This window comes from Typopeltis vanoorti, chromosome 2 (assembly GCF_054136105.1).
Source record: "Typopeltis vanoorti isolate ZY-2024b chromosome 2, IOZ_Tvanoo_1.0, whole genome shotgun sequence".
NCBI classification, from domain to species: domain Eukaryota; kingdom Metazoa; phylum Arthropoda; class Arachnida; order Uropygi; family Thelyphonidae; genus Typopeltis; species Typopeltis vanoorti.
This window is the reverse complement of record NC_143550.1, coordinates 31,397,016-31,416,453: the sequence shown is the minus strand read 5'-3', so window position 1 is coordinate 31,416,453 and position 19,438 is coordinate 31,397,016. Positions and strand designations below refer to the sequence as shown.

The following is a 19,438-nucleotide window of genomic DNA, read 5'->3' as shown; positions in this document are numbered from 1 at the left end:
TCGTGACACTGCCAAGGAGTCCATAGACTCATCACAGGAGGACACCTACTGTACAGCTCTCCATCTTCACCACTACACTGAACCTCTACCAATCATCTACTTCAATGACATCTACCACCCACCACCACAACTAGTATTTTTGTCTGGAAATTGCATGTGTTCTGAAAGGCCGATTTGTCTGCATGCATGCAGAATGAAAAACCCAAGTTTCTGGGCGAAAAATCCCTACTACCACCGAATGAGATCGGGAAACTCACCTCTGATTGAAAAATTCCATATAAAGATTCCACCCGTCATGACAAGAATCGAACTTAGGCCTTTTCTAATCAAAGTGCGAAACATACCATCTATCTTCCAATTGTGCTATGGAGGCGCTGATGTAAAAGTCTGGTCAAGAGAGGTGTGAGGAGTAGATTTTTTACATGGAGTATTGTCAGTGAATGGAATGCATTACCAGAATGTGTTGTTAATGCAAGGAGTGTTAAGTATTTGAAGATTCTATATGAAAAATATGTTGTCAGTTGAATGAACCTCCCACGATGAGTCTGCCGACTCCATGGAGGGTGTAATAATAATAATAATAAAATAGTTGGCAACCACATAGGTAATCACTTCATCGGCACTCTTACCAACTGGAGTGAGATTTGTCACTTCATTTATAATAGCATCCTCTGATGAGATGATCAAATCCAAGATGGTCAATCCAAGCATGCCCTCTTTTACATACTGCCTGAAGTAGTTGTTCCTCAAAACTCAAGAAACTCATTTTCTTTAGTTCTGGTTACTATCTCATCATCCCAATCTATATTGCTGTAATCAAAATCACCCATAATGATCACCCTTTTCCCTGTTTGCTTGGTTAAATTGCTTATACATTTCCTGGTCACTATCCTCTACATTACCAGGTCTATAGCAACATCCAATGAAATGTTTCATTCTGTTCACCTCTATTTCACACTGTATTGCATAAAACCACTATAGTTCGACCACATAAGTGAGAGCTATTGTTGGCAGACTGCCGAAAAGAGTCAATTCATGTTGAAGGGGAGAAAGAAATAAGGCATTGTACGAATTGGTCACCAACATGCAAAATCACATGCTTTATACATAAAATTTTCCAACTGCTATACAAGTGAAATAGTTACCACTTTTAAAACTACAATGATCATAAAAGAGAAGTTAATTTTCCGACGTGTAATAATAAACAACTCATCCCAGAAGATGGATTGATTACCCTATTATCGGAATGGATTCTCCTTCTTTTGACATGCGCAGAAGTGACGAAGGATCTCGTATCTGTGGGCGTACTATACCATTAATTCCATCTTGCATCTCTACCTTGTATGATTCATTTTCTATCATCGGTAGCACTTTTTGCCCTTTCTGTCTTCACAAAATGCATCTTCATTCCTGCATGGATGTCATCCTCATTCAATGAGGTCTTATTTATCCCAACAATTTTTGGGCGTACGAACTCAATCAATGCAACGATTCCATTTCCGTAATTTCTGATACTTCTATCATTCATATACAAACATAACGGCTCCTTCCTGGATATATAACAAGGTTCAGTGATACCTCTTATTAAATGTGATTTCTCGATTGTTTCTCTGAGACATTTCTTTTTTTCTTTTCTTATCCCAGAACCTTCTTCAAATCTGTTTTCCCTACAACCCAGGTCATCCCCTTCCCTTTTTGTCTACACATCCTCTTGGAGCATCAACTTTTCTCATGCTGTATTCGCCTGTCCAACATGATCGTCCTATTTTCCTGTTTGTCTTGCAAACTTTTTTTTCAATCTCTATGCTCATGCTACCCACTTTTTCATTCATAAGCACCAATTTCATCTACTTATTTATTTTCCTGCTCTTTCACATTACTTCTTGCCTCCTCAGATGCATCCTCTGCACTGTTACTCTCCCAAACAGCAGCAGCAGTTTCTTCAAGTGATTCATGCCAAAACCATTCAAAGTAAGTCAGTTGTCCTTACTACCACCTCCTTGTTCACTTACTCCTCATATTCAATACCTCAATCACTCTATTCATGTTATCTCCCAGAAAACAAACCTGCATCTTCTCATTTATCACATCTCTAATAATTGAGTTGCCATACAATGCCACTCATATGTCTTTCATTACCCTTTTCATACCAATGTCATTTGTTTTCATCTTCTTTACTCTTCCATACATATCTCCAATTCTCGTTATGTCGAGAATTGGAGATATGTATGTATGTATGTATGCTGAGTTTGTGAGATGAAGCACCTGTCTCATCTCACCAGCTCAGCTTTCAAATCATGCATCCCTTTTTTCTCTATCATTTGCTCTCACTATTTTATCGCCAGTCACATATATGTGTTTGCCATCAACCATTCTTACCATCTTACCATTAATTTCACTCTGTTTTTCAATGTCATTATCGGCTGCTTTATCATCAATTGAACTTTTTGTTTTCTCGCTATCACTTCCTCATACTATCTGAATATTCGCACAGTCTTCACCTGCCATGTCAGTTATGATGCTATCTTCTGTACTTAAATTATTTAAACTCATATTTATGCATGCCTTGTGATCCATCAAAATATCGCATTTCCTACATATCCTCATTCGTTCTTTCTCTTATTCAGTTTCTCTACATATACAGGGTGTTCGGGATAAATTTGACAGTTTCGTAAGGAAAAAGAAAATCTTCTTTGTATCTATTAAATTTAATGAATTGACAAAAAAACATTACAGGCAGAGTTAATTACAATACTATCAACAAGATTTACTCAAAATAACCACCATTAGCATCGATCACAGCTTCAATTCTGCTTCGGAACCTCGAACAAGCTGATGCTACAGTCTCCCTGGGAAGGGCCGCAAAAACTGTTTTAATTTTATCCATTAACTGGGCTTTTGTATTACTGGAAGTGCGATTGGTGTCTTTTTCAACTGCGCCCCATACAAAATAATCCATGGGGTTAAGGTCTGGGGAGTTTGGAGGCCAAACATTTGGACTGGTGAAGTCGTAGAAATTTTCAGACAACCATTTTTGACTTTTCCCAGAGGTGTGGCAAGGGGCCGAATCCTGCTGCCATACATACGGCCTACCATTGGCTACCCTTGTTATCCAGGGCTTGACTACAGTTAGCAACTCCACGAACAAAGCCCGAATTCCAATGCCAGGGTTCTTCAACACCTGTTCCTGCAGATTTGCGAGGAATTCTGCTGTACGAACGCAATCAGATCGTCTGCTCGGGATCTTTCTTCTTGCTACATCCTCGTAGTCACCATTGCAAGTCTCTAGTTCATGCCTGATTGTTTTTACTGTATTCAGGGAGCATTGGGCAGCAGTCGTAATATCCTTATTTTGATGGCGGGCACGAATCATCATGATACAAGTTATTCTCTTCCATGATTCAGGTGGGTTCCAGCTATCCATCCTTTCTGACATCTTGTATATGAATGAAGAAGGGTCCAAACTTTTAAATGAAGAGAAGTGTGTGTTAATACATGTAACTGAAGTAAAAATATAATTAATTATAAATATGTCAAATTTATCCCGAACACCCTGTATATCCACATCTTCCCACACATACATACTACATTCGTGGTACCTTACTATTTTTGAGAAATCCACATTGATTACTATATTTGTCTTTCACACAGACCTACAAGGGTGGTCTGAAAAGTCATTGGCCTCGACCATAGATGGCAACACTATCAGCAAGATTTTTTTTTTCTAAGTTGGTATGTCTGTCATAAGTATCCATGTGAAATTGCAAGTCATTCTATCAAGTAGTTTGTTTTATACAGCTGTCTGAAGCAAAAGTGTTGTCTGTATCCCTTGAAATGGATAAAATACAGTTTGGACCTAGGAGATTGACAGACGTAGAATTTAATTAAGAGGAGATATATATTTAGTTACAAATGAAATGGCTACATGGTGATACTGTTGAATTTTACAAAGACATTTGACATGATACTACATGGAACTCTGTTACATAAGAAACAGCAGATGGAGATGGATATGCTGGTGATTTCAGTAAGGTTTGGCTGATGGTCAGACATTGAAGAATAATCTTCAATTTTAATCCCAGACCAATGACTATTAGTGTACTACAGGGCTGAGTGCATGATCCAATGCTTGTTATTTTGTACCTCAGTGACATAGGAAATGATTTAAGAGGGAATATTCAGTTGTTTGCCAATGATACAAATCCGAGAAGAGTGATAGTTGATGAAGATAATGTCAGATAATTAAGTCATCCTGCAGGATGACTTAAACAGACTGGTGTTATAGGCAAAGAAAAATGGCTGCCAGTTTAACATAGCCACTTGTAAGATCTGTGCCCTTTGTGATGAAGTTGTGTACTATACTGATGGAACTGAACTGCAGGAAATTGATGAGGCTAGGGATTTGGAGGTGACTGTAGGCTGTGTGTTGAAGTATATAGAGTATATTGCAAAGGTAGCCAAAGGCTTCATCTTGACTGATGCATTTGGATCTGGCTTGAATTTCATGGGAATGAAGAAGTGGTGGAGCAGATGTGAAGGCAAGTAACCTAGATTGTAATAGGTCTATAGAATGCATCCTGTGATAGACTGGAAGTATATGGGATACAAAGACACTAGTCAATATGCCAAAATTAGAGGACATGATATAAACTTTTAAGTAATTAAAGGAGTTTTATAGTATTGACACTGAAGACTTTTTTTCAATACCTGATAGGATGGGAGAGAGAGAGAGAGAGAGAATAAGGGATCACCACTGGAAATTGTCTAGGAGAGTAGTTAGCAGGGTGTTAGAACTAGTTTTTTTTTTTTTTTTTTTTTTGAAAGTGGTGGATATCCATCCAGAGAGATGCTTGTGAGTGCTTTATTAGTGAATGAGTTCAAGAGCGGTATGATAAGTGTTGTGTGAATAATAATTCCTCTCACAATGAGTTTTTGATTCCATGGAGATGCCAAAGAAAATAATAACAATAAATATTATTATTATAATTATTAGTTATTATTAAATACCTCTTCATTGAACTCATTGTTGGAGGTTCACTTCATAAACCATAGAGTCCATCATACCACTCCTTACACTCATTTCATTGTCTGTGCTGCTCTCACCATTTTTTTAAGCACTGCATTTCATGCTGTAACCATATTACCTAACCACTGCTACTATTTCTCCCCTTGCATCTTCATTTTTTACTGTCCTAATTTCCCTGATGTCATCACCAGCACACCTCCTCCCTTATTCCACTTTATAACTTTAAAAAAAAACATCATATCCTTCCATTTCTATTTCCATCAGGAAATCATCTTCATCCACTCATATCTCATCTGTTTCAACAATTTTGGGTGAATAAAGTCAATCCTTATAGCAATTTTGTCTTCTTCATTTCTGATACTCCTGTCATTTGTAAATAAGCATAAAATATAAGGTTAAAAAATTGTCAAACTCTGAATTGCATGCAACTTAAATTTAAAAAGTACTTTAAAGAAATATGTTTTTAGTACATTTAAAATGATTCAAGCATTCACAGATTGAGTTTATTGAGTTTTCTGTCTGGATTTTAATGACAATTTTATTTATTATTTTTTATTTATTTTGTATTTTATTTTATTTTTTTCTTCAGGTCTGCCACCGGAGAAGCTTGGCAAGAAATCATGATCGCATGTTCCAGTAAGATTGTTGTGAAATGTGATATTAGATCTGACGATAATAATGGGAATTGTGGCTCTGATTTTGCTTTGCCTTATTTCATCTCCTTCTATATACTTTGTTCTTTTTTGGTAAGTTAGTAAGTTAACTATCAGTATATTAACTAATACATTCAATTTATGCTAGTAATTTATTAATAGAGAAGCTCTTCATAAATTGAAGTAAAACATTAAAGTAAGAAACTTATGATTTATTAGCTGGCAAACAGTTATGCAGTTAAAGGAAGTGAGGAGCAAAAGATGAAGTTCGCAGGGTACATCACAAAAGTTTTATAAGTTTGGTACTGCAATGGTAATGACACTGACTGTGGTTTAAAAAAAAAAATAGTGATCACGTTAATGCAAAACTTTATTAAACCTCATTTGGAGTACTACAAATTTCAGGTTAATAAAAAAAAAAAAATGCAAAGTACCAAAGTGAGTCACTAAAATAATATTAGAATTACAGAATTGTTTTATATAGATATAAGATCCAAAATCTTGAATGCATTATCATCATTGAATTCCCGACATTATTATTATTATTATTACCACGGGCTACTCCAAGAGTCCTTAGACTCATCGAGGGAGGCCCTAAACATCATGTTCACACAGCTGTTCAACATTCTCACAGTATCTATCATACCTTGCCTTGAACTCGCTCACTGTCATAGCACCCAGCTTCCATGGGTGTCCCCTAGTTCTCCCACCACCAGTCCTGATCTCAAAAATATCATCTGAATTAATCCTATAGAATCCTTTTAGCAATTTGAATGTCTCAATCATATCTCCCCTTTTTCGACTATCAACTAGTTTCTGCAACCCACAAATCTTCAACCTGTTCTCATATGATGCATTCCATAGACCTGCTATCATCTTAGTCACTCGCCTCTGGATCCTCTCAACCTCCTCCCCATCAAGAAGGAACCGAGGTGACCAAATCTGGGCACAGTAGTCGAGATGAGGTCTTATCAGGGCTCGGTACAGAGGTACAATAACTTGTTTTTCTCTGCTCGTCAAGGTATTTTTCAACAACCAAGTGAGTTGATGAGCTGATTTAGCTACTTTCGCAATGTGCCCCCTAAACTTCATCTCCCTATCCACCAACACTCCCAAGTCCCTGGCCTCATCAATCTCTTGGAGTACAGTTCCACCAGTGTGGTATACTGCTGCTAATCTTTTCACTCCGAAATGCATAACCTTACATTTTGTCACATTAAATTGACATCCATTCTCCTTAGTCCAGAACTCCAATCTATCTAAGTCATCTTTCAAGACTTTGACATCTTCTGCATTCACTATCGCCCTACCCAACTTTGCATCATCAGCGAACAAATGAACTGTCCCACTTAGACCATTCCCTATATCGTTAATGAACAGATTAAACAGCAGTGGTCCAAGAACAGAACCCTGTGGCACACCACTAGTCACAGGCCGTTTTTTGGACTCTACTCCTGAATAAACTACTCTTTGATATCTCTCCATCAACCACCCAGCTATCCATCTCACCAACCCTATATCCATTCCCATATGTTGTAGTTTACGGATTAGAATTCCATGTGGTATCCTGTCAAACGCCTTTGCCAGGTCCAGCAGTATCACTGTAAACCCATTTCCCTTATCCAGTTCAGCCGTCACCTTGTTATAAAACTTGAGCAAGTTACTGACATGGAAGTTACTGACATAGGCAGACATGTACCCTCAACAGGGTGTACAGGATATTATGATAGTACTACATGAAAAAATTTACATTATTACTAACTTCCTATCAACAATTTTTCTCTAAATTAACTTGTTATATATCAACATTCCAATATTGGGTTTTTTTTCCTGCCATTCTGGCAAAGAAAACTTGTTTTGCTAATGTTTCCTCTCCCATTCTGTTTAAGTATGGGAGAGGAAACATTAGCATCATTAAAATTTGCATCATTACTAATTTCCTATTGACAATTTTCCTCTAAATTAATCTGTTATATGTCAGAATTCCAACATTATGGGATCTCATATTTCTGTTTCTAAAACATGTTTCACTGTATCGATCCACCTAGATCTTGGTCTTTCTATGGGTCTTTTTTCTTGTCATTGTGGCAAAGAACACTTGTTTTTCTAACATTTCCTCTTGCCATTCTATTTAAGTGGCCATACCATCTATGATTATTCCTGAATGCTAAGAATGTCAAGTTCTTTCCTAAATATCCTCATTTTTAAAATAATACTGCCATTGATGCCATCTGTTCAGTCTCCCTAATCTTTCTCATGACTCTTATATTTGTGCTCTCCAGTCTTGATCGAGTTTTATTTCTAACCCAGTTCTCATATTCATAAGTTAAAGTTGGTTTGAACACTGTCTTATATACAGATAGTTTAATGTATTGAGTAATTTCTCTCTTATTCCATATCAATTTATTCACTTGAATTCCTACCATACCAGCTCATACCATAGGTCAGTTCTGTAGAAGCTGCAAAGTAAGAAGCACTGCAGTGTTCAGATTCCTCTCAGAATTCAATGTTCATGGCACCACAAACAGAAGTTCAAGGCCAAACAACAAAAAACAGGACTATGCCATCACACCTCCACCTCTGAATTTCATTGTTGGGGTTGTGCACTCTGGTAAGAGATTTTGGCCAGGCATCGGCCACACTTGCACACGACAATCTGCTCAGTAGAGGGTGTAGTGTGATTCATTGCTCCATAGCATGGGTTTCCAAGCTTCCACATCTTACTGTACAAGCGCTTTGCACCACTGAAGATAATGTTAGTTCAGGTAATGTGAGGCTTGCATATTGCATCCCTACCGTGGAAACCAATGTTTCCATGGTAGGGAATCATGGTGTTCCAGATTCGTGTTCCAGTCGATACCCAGAACTGTACATTTAACTCACTCCTGACCTTTAGAATACAGTCAGTCATTACCTCTGCCAAAAACTTCCTGAGTAGAGACCAAGCAGCATTGATTTCCTTGACATCCAATTCCTCATTCCATCATATCACTGCAAGCCACCTCCTGAATTTGCCATAATCACCCACCTTACGTGTGCTGAAAAATTCTCATAATTCTCAAATTTCCTTAAAACCTCTAACATGTCTTTTTTATATATCCTAAAAGAAAAAGAACAAGTTATTACAATTTGGGGTTAAAGGGTTTTAAGATATGTTCTTTCCTCTGGTTATATCAGTTGCTTTAATATCATTTTTTCTAGGTGTTTATTGGAACTTTTCAGTCCCCTTCCCTCATAGTTCTACATATAACCCTTTCTCACAAAAGTCCTGATATGACTGGCCACCACCCAAGTGATCACTTCATGGTCACTTTCACTAACTGGAAGTAGATGTGACACTTCATTTACAACAATATCTTCTGATGAAATTATCAAGCCTCAAGCCTCTGTTACATACTGCTTAAGATAGTTATATTTATTATTATTATTATTACTACCACAAGACCTCATGGAGTCAAACACACATCTGGGAGATCCTTTTATCACACACACACACAGCTCATCATACCGTGTCTTAAACACACTCAAACTCCTTGCAGACACCACACTCTCAGGCAAGGCATTCCAATCATTTACAACTCTACACGAAAAAAACCTGCCTCTCACTCCCCTACTCACACCCTCTTTATACAGTTTCCAGGGGATGACCTCTGGTTCTCCCCTGATCTCCCACTATTTTCTGTAGAACTTCTCCAGCATTGATCCTATAACAACCCCTTACCAACTTGTAGGTCTCTATCATATCTCCCCTCTTCCTCTGTCCACCAGACTCTGCAAATTACATCTTCTCAATCTTTCCTCATACTTGACATTCCAGAGGTCAGAAACTACCTTAGTCAGTTGCCTTTGGACCCTTTCCAACATTTCTTCATCCTTCTGAAAACCAGGTGACCAAATCTGGGCATCCCTTAAAATCTCAAGAAATTCATTCTTTTTGGTTCCTGATACTGTCTCTTCATTCTAATCTATAGTACCATAATTTAAACCACCCATAATGATCATCCTTTTCTTATTAGCTAAATCAATAAACATTTCCTTATCACTTCCTTCCCCATTACAGGGTCTATAGCTAAATGCTGCACTTATTTTTTGAATAAATTTTGTTACATTAATATTGTTACATGTCATGATTCTTTGGATTTTTTAACATGCTTTTTATTGTCAGATCACATAGGCTTGACATGACATCTTATGGAAATAAAAATGAAAATTAGGGACTTCAGACAGAGAATAACCTACAACCACAACTCTGTTTCATTTTCTAGGATTTCCAATTTCTTGTTGCTAACCATATTAGTAACATGAAATCAAAGAAACTTACAGAACAATACATGAGAATAGTTCATCCAAAAGCATGCTGATTTAACTTTCATGATGAGAAGAGAGAGAGAGAGAATGGCAATAAACGAGGTGGTATCAAAAAGTTTCAAGACTAGGTTTGTAACACGCCAAACTGCACACACACACACACAGTCACAGGGAGCACCTACCTTCATAAGTCAGTGTGCCAAAAGACATTGTCCTGTGTACATCGAGATCTGTGCAACTGATGCTATTCTGACCACCTGCATTACCACATCTGCGATTTCATCATGGACACCAAGTTAGAACAGAGAGCAAACGTGAAATTCTGCATGAAACTGGGCAAATCTGCCGCAGAGACATTTGACATGATTTGGCAAGTTTACGGCGATGCTGCAATGAGTCATTTGAGGTGTTTTGAGTGGCATGCATGCTTCAAGAGTGGAAGAACATCACTGGAAGATGATGAGAGATCAGGAAGACTTTCAACGAGCTCAACCCCCAAAAATGTCGAAACCATTCAGCAACTTGTGCATGAGGATCGTCGGAGAACACTCCACAACATTGCTGCCATTGTTGGTGTGTCATACGGAACAGTCCAGGCAATCCTCATGTGTGATTTGAACATGCGGCATGTTGCTGCCAAGTTCGTCCCCAGGCTGCTGACCCAGGAGCAGAAGGAACACTGCATCGAAGTCCGCCAAGAACTCCATCAGCGTGCCGTGGATGACCCATCCTTCATGTTGTGGATCATTACCGGTGACGAAACTTGGGTGTACAGGTATGACCCTGAGATGAAGCAACAGTCTTCACAGTGGAAGAGCTCATCATCATCTCCATGACCGAAAAAAACGAGGCACATCCGCAGCTCGACCAAATGCAAGCTCATCGTCTTTTTCTACATTTGTGGCATTGTGCATCGAGAATTTGTCCTCAGGAGCCAGACCGTCAATAGCGAGTTCTACCGCCAGGTTTTAAGGCATCTGAGGGAGGACATTCGGCAAAAGCGACCAGATCTGTGGCACACGAAAAACTGGATGCTCCGCTATGACAATGCACCCTGTCACCGAGCTCTCCTCACACGTGAATCTCTCACCAGAAACAACATGATCTCACTTCTGCACCCACCCTACTCGCTAGATTTGACTCCTGCAGACTTCGCCCTCTTTCCAAAGATGAAGATCCAGCTCAAAGGTCACCATTTTGACACCATTGCAGAGATCCAGCACGAATCGCAGAAGGTGCTTGATATGCTTCGAAAAGAAGACTTCCAGGACACATTCCAGAAGTGGCAAGAATGCTGGGAGCAGTGTATTGATATGCAAGGGGACTATTTTGAAGATGATAGTGTGTAAACGTAGATAAATAAAGTAATTTCTTGTGAACAGAGCTAGTCTCGAAACTTTTTGATACCACCTTGTATATAATGTTTATGAATCTAACAGATAAGTTTAGGTGTTGATGGTTATTCATGACTTATTTTTCATGGTATTAACAACACCACAAACAATTTTATCAACAAAGATGTTTTATTAACGCTTATATTTCGCTGATTTTCAACTTGGCATCATCAGAGCACAACACACATCTCCAAAGTTGCAGCAAAAAAAGAATTCACAAAAGTAAAAAGCAAACACCTAAAGAAATATGAACTCCTACAACAGCGCCAACATACGAAGTCCCGACTGCAACTTCGACGAGACCACGCGGTCGTAAACCTATCGTGAGAAACACTCACTGAAGAAGCCAAGAATGCTCTCAGTCTAGGACATAACTTTGCCGTCACGCCCAAACAAATTCCTAAACTAGAAATTATGATGAAAGTAGAATGGGGGTATCCACGATCTTAGCCAGCAAAGGCCAATAATGTGCGACTAGATATAGCAAATATTATAAACAAGGCTAAGCCTCCAAAAAGTAATATGCCACGTAAGCAAATAACTGCCCTCAAAAAGTTCTATAATAATAAAAATATTATTAATACAAAAGTGGATAAAGGAAATGCAACAGTTATCATGAATAAAGAAGAGTATAACAGAAAAATGCAAGATCTCATATGTGACAGTTCCACATATCAAATTATACATCGAGACCCTCCGATGTCTCAAAAGAAAAAAGTCCGAAAATTACTGAAAAAAGTGACATCATGGCCCAAAGAAATCATCAGAAAAATAAAACCAATTCATGCTAAACCACCCCATATTTATGGATTACCAAAAATCCACAAAACTAATATCCCGCTACGCCACATAGTCGATAGAATAGATAGTCCCACATATAAACTAGCCCAGCATTTAGCCAAGTCGCTTGTCCCCCCTTACTGGCAACTCCTCTACTTTTGTAAAAAATTCATCATCATCATTATCATCAAATTCCTGCCATGTACCCTCAAGGTGTACAGGTACTACTACATGAAAAAAATTACATCATCACTAACTTCCTATCTACAATTTTCCTCCAAATCATTCTGTTACTTGTCAAGACTCCAACATTATCAGATCTTATATTTCTATCGTCTAAGGCACATTGTACCGTATCAATCCACCTATATCTTGGTCTTCCTCTGGGTTGTTTTCCTGCCAACCTGGCAGAGAACACTTGTTTTGCTAATCTTTCTTCGCCCATTCTGTTTAAGTGACCATACCACCTGAGATTAGCTCTGCTAACGCATTCCTGAATGTTAACAATCTCAAGTTCTTTCCTAATATCCTTGTTTTTAATATGATATTGCCATTGATGCCATCTGTTCACGCCTCTAATCTTTCTCAGGACTCTCATATCTGCGGTCTCTAGTCTTTCGTCAAGTGTTTTACTTCTGACCCAGTTCTCAGATCCATAAGTTAAAACTGGTTTGAACACTGTCTTGTATACAGCTAATTTAGTTTTCCGACTAATTTCTCTCTTATTCCAAATGAATTTATTCAATTGACTTCCTACCATACCAGCTTTGCTGATTCTGTTGTCTATTTCTATATTTAATTTACCATCTTCAGTAAAAATCGTGCCTAAGTAGCTGAAATATTTCACTTGTTCCACAGGTTCTCCATTCACAACACAGTTGACATTTTCAACGATTCTGCCTATTTTCATTGTGTTTGTCTTTTTATTGCTGACCTTCATACCATATCTATTACAACAGTTATTCAATTTAGTCAGAGAATCTTGCAGACTTGTAGCGGATTTATTTATAAGTATAACATCATCCGCATGAAACAAAGAGCTGACATTAACATCTCCAATTTTGATATCGTGTTTAATACCACTTTCCTTCATAATGTGATCCATATAGATAATTAATAACAGAGGGGATAATATACATCCTTGTCTCACACCAGATTTAACATTAAACCATCTTCCTGTACTTCCTTCAATTCTAACTGCTGACTTACAACTCAAATAAAGACTAAGTATTGCTTGATATAATGCCCCATTGACACCATATAACTGTAGCGTATTGAATAGCTTCTTTCTTGCACCTTGTCATATGCCTTTTCTAAATCGACAAAACTTAAATACAGATCTCTGTTATATTCCCATGTTTTCTCGACTATTTGTCGTAAAGTGAAGATCTGATCCTGACAGCTTCTATTTGGCCTGAATCCAGCTTGTTCTTCACCAAGCTTTTCTTCCACAATTCTTCTCAACCGTTTCTCGATTATACTTGCATAGATCTTACCAGGAACACTCAGTAGGGAAATACCTCTGTAATTCTCACATTCAGTTTTATTTCCCTTTTTATATATGGACACTATTTGAGCTCTACTCTAATCATCGGGAATTCGTCCCTCTGTCCAGGCTTTCTGAACTATGCAGTGCAGCCACTGTAAGACTCTTATACCACCATACTTCAGCATTTCTGGTCGAATATCATCTACTCCTGCTGCCTTTCCACATATCAAGCCTTTGATGGCTTTTTCTACTTCAAGTATGGATATGTATTCCTGACTGCATGCCTGGTCAGTGTTTTTTACCACTGTGCTGTCATCACTGCTTGTTTCATTTAGCAGTTTTTTAAAGTAATTACTCCATACTTCAAGGATATCTTTTTCTCCCATTTTCATGTCACCTTTATAATCTCTAACTTCTTTTACAGCACTCTTTCTTCCATTCCTAAGCTTCTTCAACAACCTCCAGAATATTTTGCCACCTTCTTGATATTTATTTTCTATATTCTTGCCAAAGTCCTCCCATGACTTTTGTTTAGCTAGTTTTACACAGTGTTTAGCATTCTTGCATTTGTCTCTGTATTCTCTAAGAGCACAAGCTGACTTATTTGACAGGAACTTTTGATATGCTTTCTTCTTTTCTGCCTCTTTAACTTCCTGTGTCCACCAGAGAGTTCTGATTTTTTTATCCTTGCAGACAACCTCACCACATGCCTCTCTGGCAGAATCAATCAATGTTTTCTTCAGAGTTTGCCACTGAATCTCCAAGGTTTGATTTCTGTTCTCAAACTCTTTCATTTTATTTCCAATAATCTTTGTGTATTTTAGTCTACAATTCACATCTGAGAGCTGCTCAACTTTTATTCGCTTTAAAACTTTCTTACATGTTATTCTTTTCAATATGAAATTCAGTTTTATCCTTGTCAAGACTAAATAGTGATTGCTTCCAATTTCAAATCCTCTGTACACTCTGGTGTCCTGCACCAGGGAGAAAACATCACTATCAACAATAACATAGTCAATGAGACTTTTCTTATTCCTTGCCTCTTCTCTCCATGTGAATTTGTGCACATTTTTATGTTGGAACATGGTGTTAGTAATAACCAGTCCATGTCCTGAGCAGAAATCCAACAGATATTTGCCATTATTATTAGCTTTGCTCTTTTCTCCAAATTTTCCCAAAATATTTTTGTATGTCTCACAATCATTTCCTACTCTGTTATTTAGATCCCCAACAAGGACCAACTTTTCCTTTTTCATTGTGTCAGTTGCTTTTTCTAAAGCATCAAAAAATTCCTCCACTTCTACCTTAGTAGAACCTTCTGTGGGACCATAGGCACAAATAAGTCTCATTGTCCAGTTCCCCATTCCCGTATTTGCCCACATTACTCTACTTCAGACTGGCTGCCATTCAAGAAGATTAGCCTCGTATTTTGTGTTGAATACTATGGCTACTCCTTCTTTTCCTTGTTTTTCATTTCCTGAATATAACATTTTGTATTTATTGCTCAGAAAGATCTCACTAGTTTTTGTCTTTTTTGTTTCAGTCACCCCTATTATGTCGATCTGGTACTTATCTAATTCCTCAGCTAGTTCCATTTCTTTGCCATTCAGGCTTCTTATGTTGATAGTACCGATCTTTAACTCTGGTGATGTTGATTTGGGGTTTGTTTTCAGATTTGTTCCAGTAGCTGACTTTTCGCTGTTCACCCTGGTTCCCTTGCGAAAACAACGGGAGCCTTGTTTAACCGGGCGATGCCCCATCCGGCATGAAATTTTGTCATGTCGTACCATCATTTTTTTTTTTATTTTGGTTTAACCAATAAGAATACAATTTGGTCGGCTAAATCCCAAATTGCCAGCCCATCCTCGTTCGTTCAGTATCCAAGTAGATACCCAACAGGGTGCACCACGAGAAGGTGAGGATTGGACATTAGGTCAGAAGCCCTGATCGGTTCTCCGCATTCCTTTAAAGGCTATGTGGAGGTCTCCTCTCAGTTATACAGCTTTGACCTTTAAGCACCCTGTAAAAAATTCAATCCATTTCAAAACACTGGTTAAAATTCTAATCCTAAAAGATTCAGACATAACAGTTAGTTTCGATGTCACCTCCTTATTTACCAATGTACCGCTTATAGACACGCTTGATTTAATCAAGTCTAAATTTCCCCCAGATATTTTTGAATTATTTCAATTTACCATGAATGCAGGTTACTTTACATGGGGGGGGGGGAATTCTACAAACAGATTAATGGTTCTGCTATGGGTCCCCCCCACTCTTTCCCGTTAGCAAATTTTTACATGGAACACTTTGAAAACAAAATATTATAATATATATAAAAAATATATATTTTGTTTATATAAGTATATAAACAAAAGAAACCTCTGAAGCATAAGACATCTATTTAAGTTTTATTTATAGTTATATTTTATAACTATAAATAAAATAAATATACTTATAAATAAATATACTTACCACAGTGTGGTAACTGTGGTTATGCTATGTAGATGATGTGTTTGCCATCTGGCCCTATGGACAAGACACTTCGGATGTTTTTGTCACCTACCTAAACAGCCAACACCCCAAAATTCACTTCACAGTAGAAAAGAATCAAATAACTGTTTACCATTTCTTGACACATTAGTCACCCACCTTTCAGATGGATCACTATCTTTTTCTATTTACAGAAAGGCAACACACACACAGGAAGATGCCTACATAAACAATCACATCATCATCATCATCCAGTCCAACAGTATGGCATTTTAAAATCACTTACACACAGAGCCAGAGCCATTTGTTCTAACGATACAGCTCTGACCACTGAACTCCAATACCTGTGCCATACGTTCTTAGCCAACGGCTACAATCCCTACAAAATAGATAAAATACTACATAGGCCCATTACTCTGCCCTCCCCTAATAGACAAGAATACAACATGACCATTTCTATTCCCTATATCAGAGGTACATCGGAAAAGATAGCCGTTGAAACATGGCCTTCGCACCACTTTCAAACCTCATGTCAAGCTGGCAACTCTGATCCGCTCGCCTAAGGATAAACTTCACCCTTTAGCACACCCAGGAGTGTATGAAGTTCCATGTGACTGTGAATTGGCCTATTATGGGCAAATAGGAAGATCAGTGAACATCCGCCTGGAAGAACATGAAAGATACATTCGCTACTATTACTATGGCAAGTCAAGACTGGCAGACCATGCTTTGGACACTCCTTCACACAGGATTAGATGGAGGAAAACGAATGTGCTATTTAGGAGTTGTTATAGATCTGAAAGATTATTTTTTGAGTCAGCAATGGCTTTGAAGAATTCTCCCAACCTTAACAAATATGGTTGCATTAATTTGCCAAAAATTTGGGAGACGGTTATCCTAAGAAAAACTCCTGGATAACTGCTGGCTTTTTTTTTTCTTTCCTTTAGAGGGTGCCAAAAAATAGGACTTTAGATCTTTTGTCTTTTGCAATTATATTGTTTCACTCACTCACTGTCGCGTTTACAAGTGTGTTGTGCTCTGATGATGCCGAGTTGAAAATCAGTGAAATATAAGCGTTAATAAAACATCTTTGTTGATAAAAGTGTTTGTGGTGTTGTTAATACAGTGAAAAATAAGTCATGAATGTTTATGAATAACAGCATATGCAGTTTTTTAAATCAGGATATATGTATTGCATGGCTTTTTACCCCTCTGAATATATAAACATATATGAACAATCAACAGATTTTTATTCAATAATTTTTTTTTCCATCTGAATATTACAAACCTACATATCACAACAAACTTCATTATGGCTTTTCAAATTTGAAAAAAATATATTACTGTTGCATTATTTTTCACAGCACTGCAGCACCAATGTGATGTATTTAGATTTTGATTAGCTCTGAATGTTGAACGTGATGACTCCTTATTTTTAAAACATCTTCTTAAGTATCACATTAGTATATATAATATACTAATAATTATTAATTCTTAATTATTAAAGCATATTACTAATAGTATTAATTAATACAAAATATATAATATATATAAAATATATTATAATATATATAAAAAATATATATTTTGTTTATACAAGTATATAAACAAAAGAAACCTCTGAAGCATAAGACATCTATTTAAGTTTTATTTATAGTTATATTTTATGAGATTATATAAGTACTCATACTGTTAAATGGCATTGGGTCAGCATGATTTGCAAGTATTGTAGATTGCCGTCCTGAATAAAATCTGTGAAACAATTTTGCTGTTTGCATATAAATGTGCATGATAGAATGAACAATCTATAGAATAAGTGATGCATATAATATTTTTCTGTAAATTGACATGAAATTTATTATTAAATGTCTCTTAACAGGTAATTAATTTGTTTGTTGCTGTAATTATGGATAATTTTGATTACCTTACTCGGGACTGGTCAATTTTGGGACCACATCACCTAGATGAATTTGTACGTCTTTGGTCTGAATATGATCCAGATGCAAAGTAAGTATAACAGTGTATGGGTATCTTTAATTTCTGTATATTGGATTGCTTTAGTATTAGATAAATATGTATATCATTAGTAGTTTTGTATTATTTCCATATTCAAATTTCTATAGATATTGTAGTGATTGCTGAATAAAACTATGTGGAGCTGGAATGAAAATAAATAATTTACTAACTCAATTAATTATCTATATGAGATATTTTGCAGGTCAAGCTAGCATTATCAAAGGGAATTTGAGGACACATACTCAACAAAGACTGAGAATGAGATGACCTCACAAACAAGGGGGGAGTCATATGTATGGAGGGCAACAGTAGTATACTCTTTGCAATGATCTGTGATTACTGGGAGGGTAGGAAGTATAGAGAATTATGCCAAAATTTATGTAGTATTACACTACCAGTTCTATTTTAGTTCACTGGGTTCTGAAAAAAATGAGTTGCTTCCAGAAACAGCCCCTGTGATTTGAACTGAGTTCTGTGTAGCAATCTGCCTTTCTTCTTTCACCTGATGTGAAATGGCAGTCAGATGGACCATTCACATGTTTAGTCTCCTGTAAATCTTCCACGCACGCACACGCACACATGCACGTGCACGCATGCATGCACACACGCACGCGCACACACACACACACACACAGAGGCAGATACATGCCACTTAACACCACTATCCTGTCTAGAAACTTGGAATTTTCAAAACCTTAGCCTCTAGGGGTCAGTATATTTCAACCTCAATACATGCATTGCATCTAGAACAAAAGGCTTTACTAACATCATTTGAACAAAACATTTACAAAAAAAAAACAAAAAAAACTTGTTAAACTCCTTAAAACGACCCCCCCCTTTCTAAAGAGTGTACATATACCATATCCCTATCCTACATTAAATGCATAACAGAGACTAAACTCACTACTAAAACAACACAAAATTAGAACAGTCTAAAAACCACAAACCTCTTGACAAAGTCTCTACCCTCTTGAGAAATCAAGGACTGCTAAGATCATCTCTCTCTCCCAGGTGTCTTCTGTCAATATCAATATAGAATTCATTATTTTGAACAGACAGGATGGATTGAAGAAAAAACTCAAAAAGTATATTCATTACAGGCAACTTAAAAGTGGACTAGCAAAACATACGTTGCATGAAGACCATTTTGTCAGGTGGAAGAAATCTAGCTACTACACAGATAACAGCTCAAATTAGAGATTGTCCCTGTAAAGTGATTTATGTTCCACAGAACCCAGTGAACTGCATTTGAACTGATGGTGTAATCCTATATGCACATTGC

The 19,438-nt window shown here is 37.2% G+C and overlaps 1 protein-coding gene across 1 annotated transcript in view; it reads left to right on the top strand.

Annotated features, from left to right (window-relative positions):
• The window catches only part of LOC150108907 (muscle calcium channel subunit alpha-1-like), a 1,617,925-nt gene that overhangs the window by 1,359,703 nt on the left and 238,784 nt on the right, over positions 1-19,438 (top strand). Inside the window, exons 36-37 of the mRNA XM_090414483.1 lie at positions 5,616-5,772; positions 18,020-18,147. Coding sequence (XP_090270609.1) covers positions 5,616-5,772; positions 18,020-18,147 — 285 coding nt within the window. The remainder of the gene's footprint in view (positions 1-5,615; positions 5,773-18,019; positions 18,148-19,438) is intronic.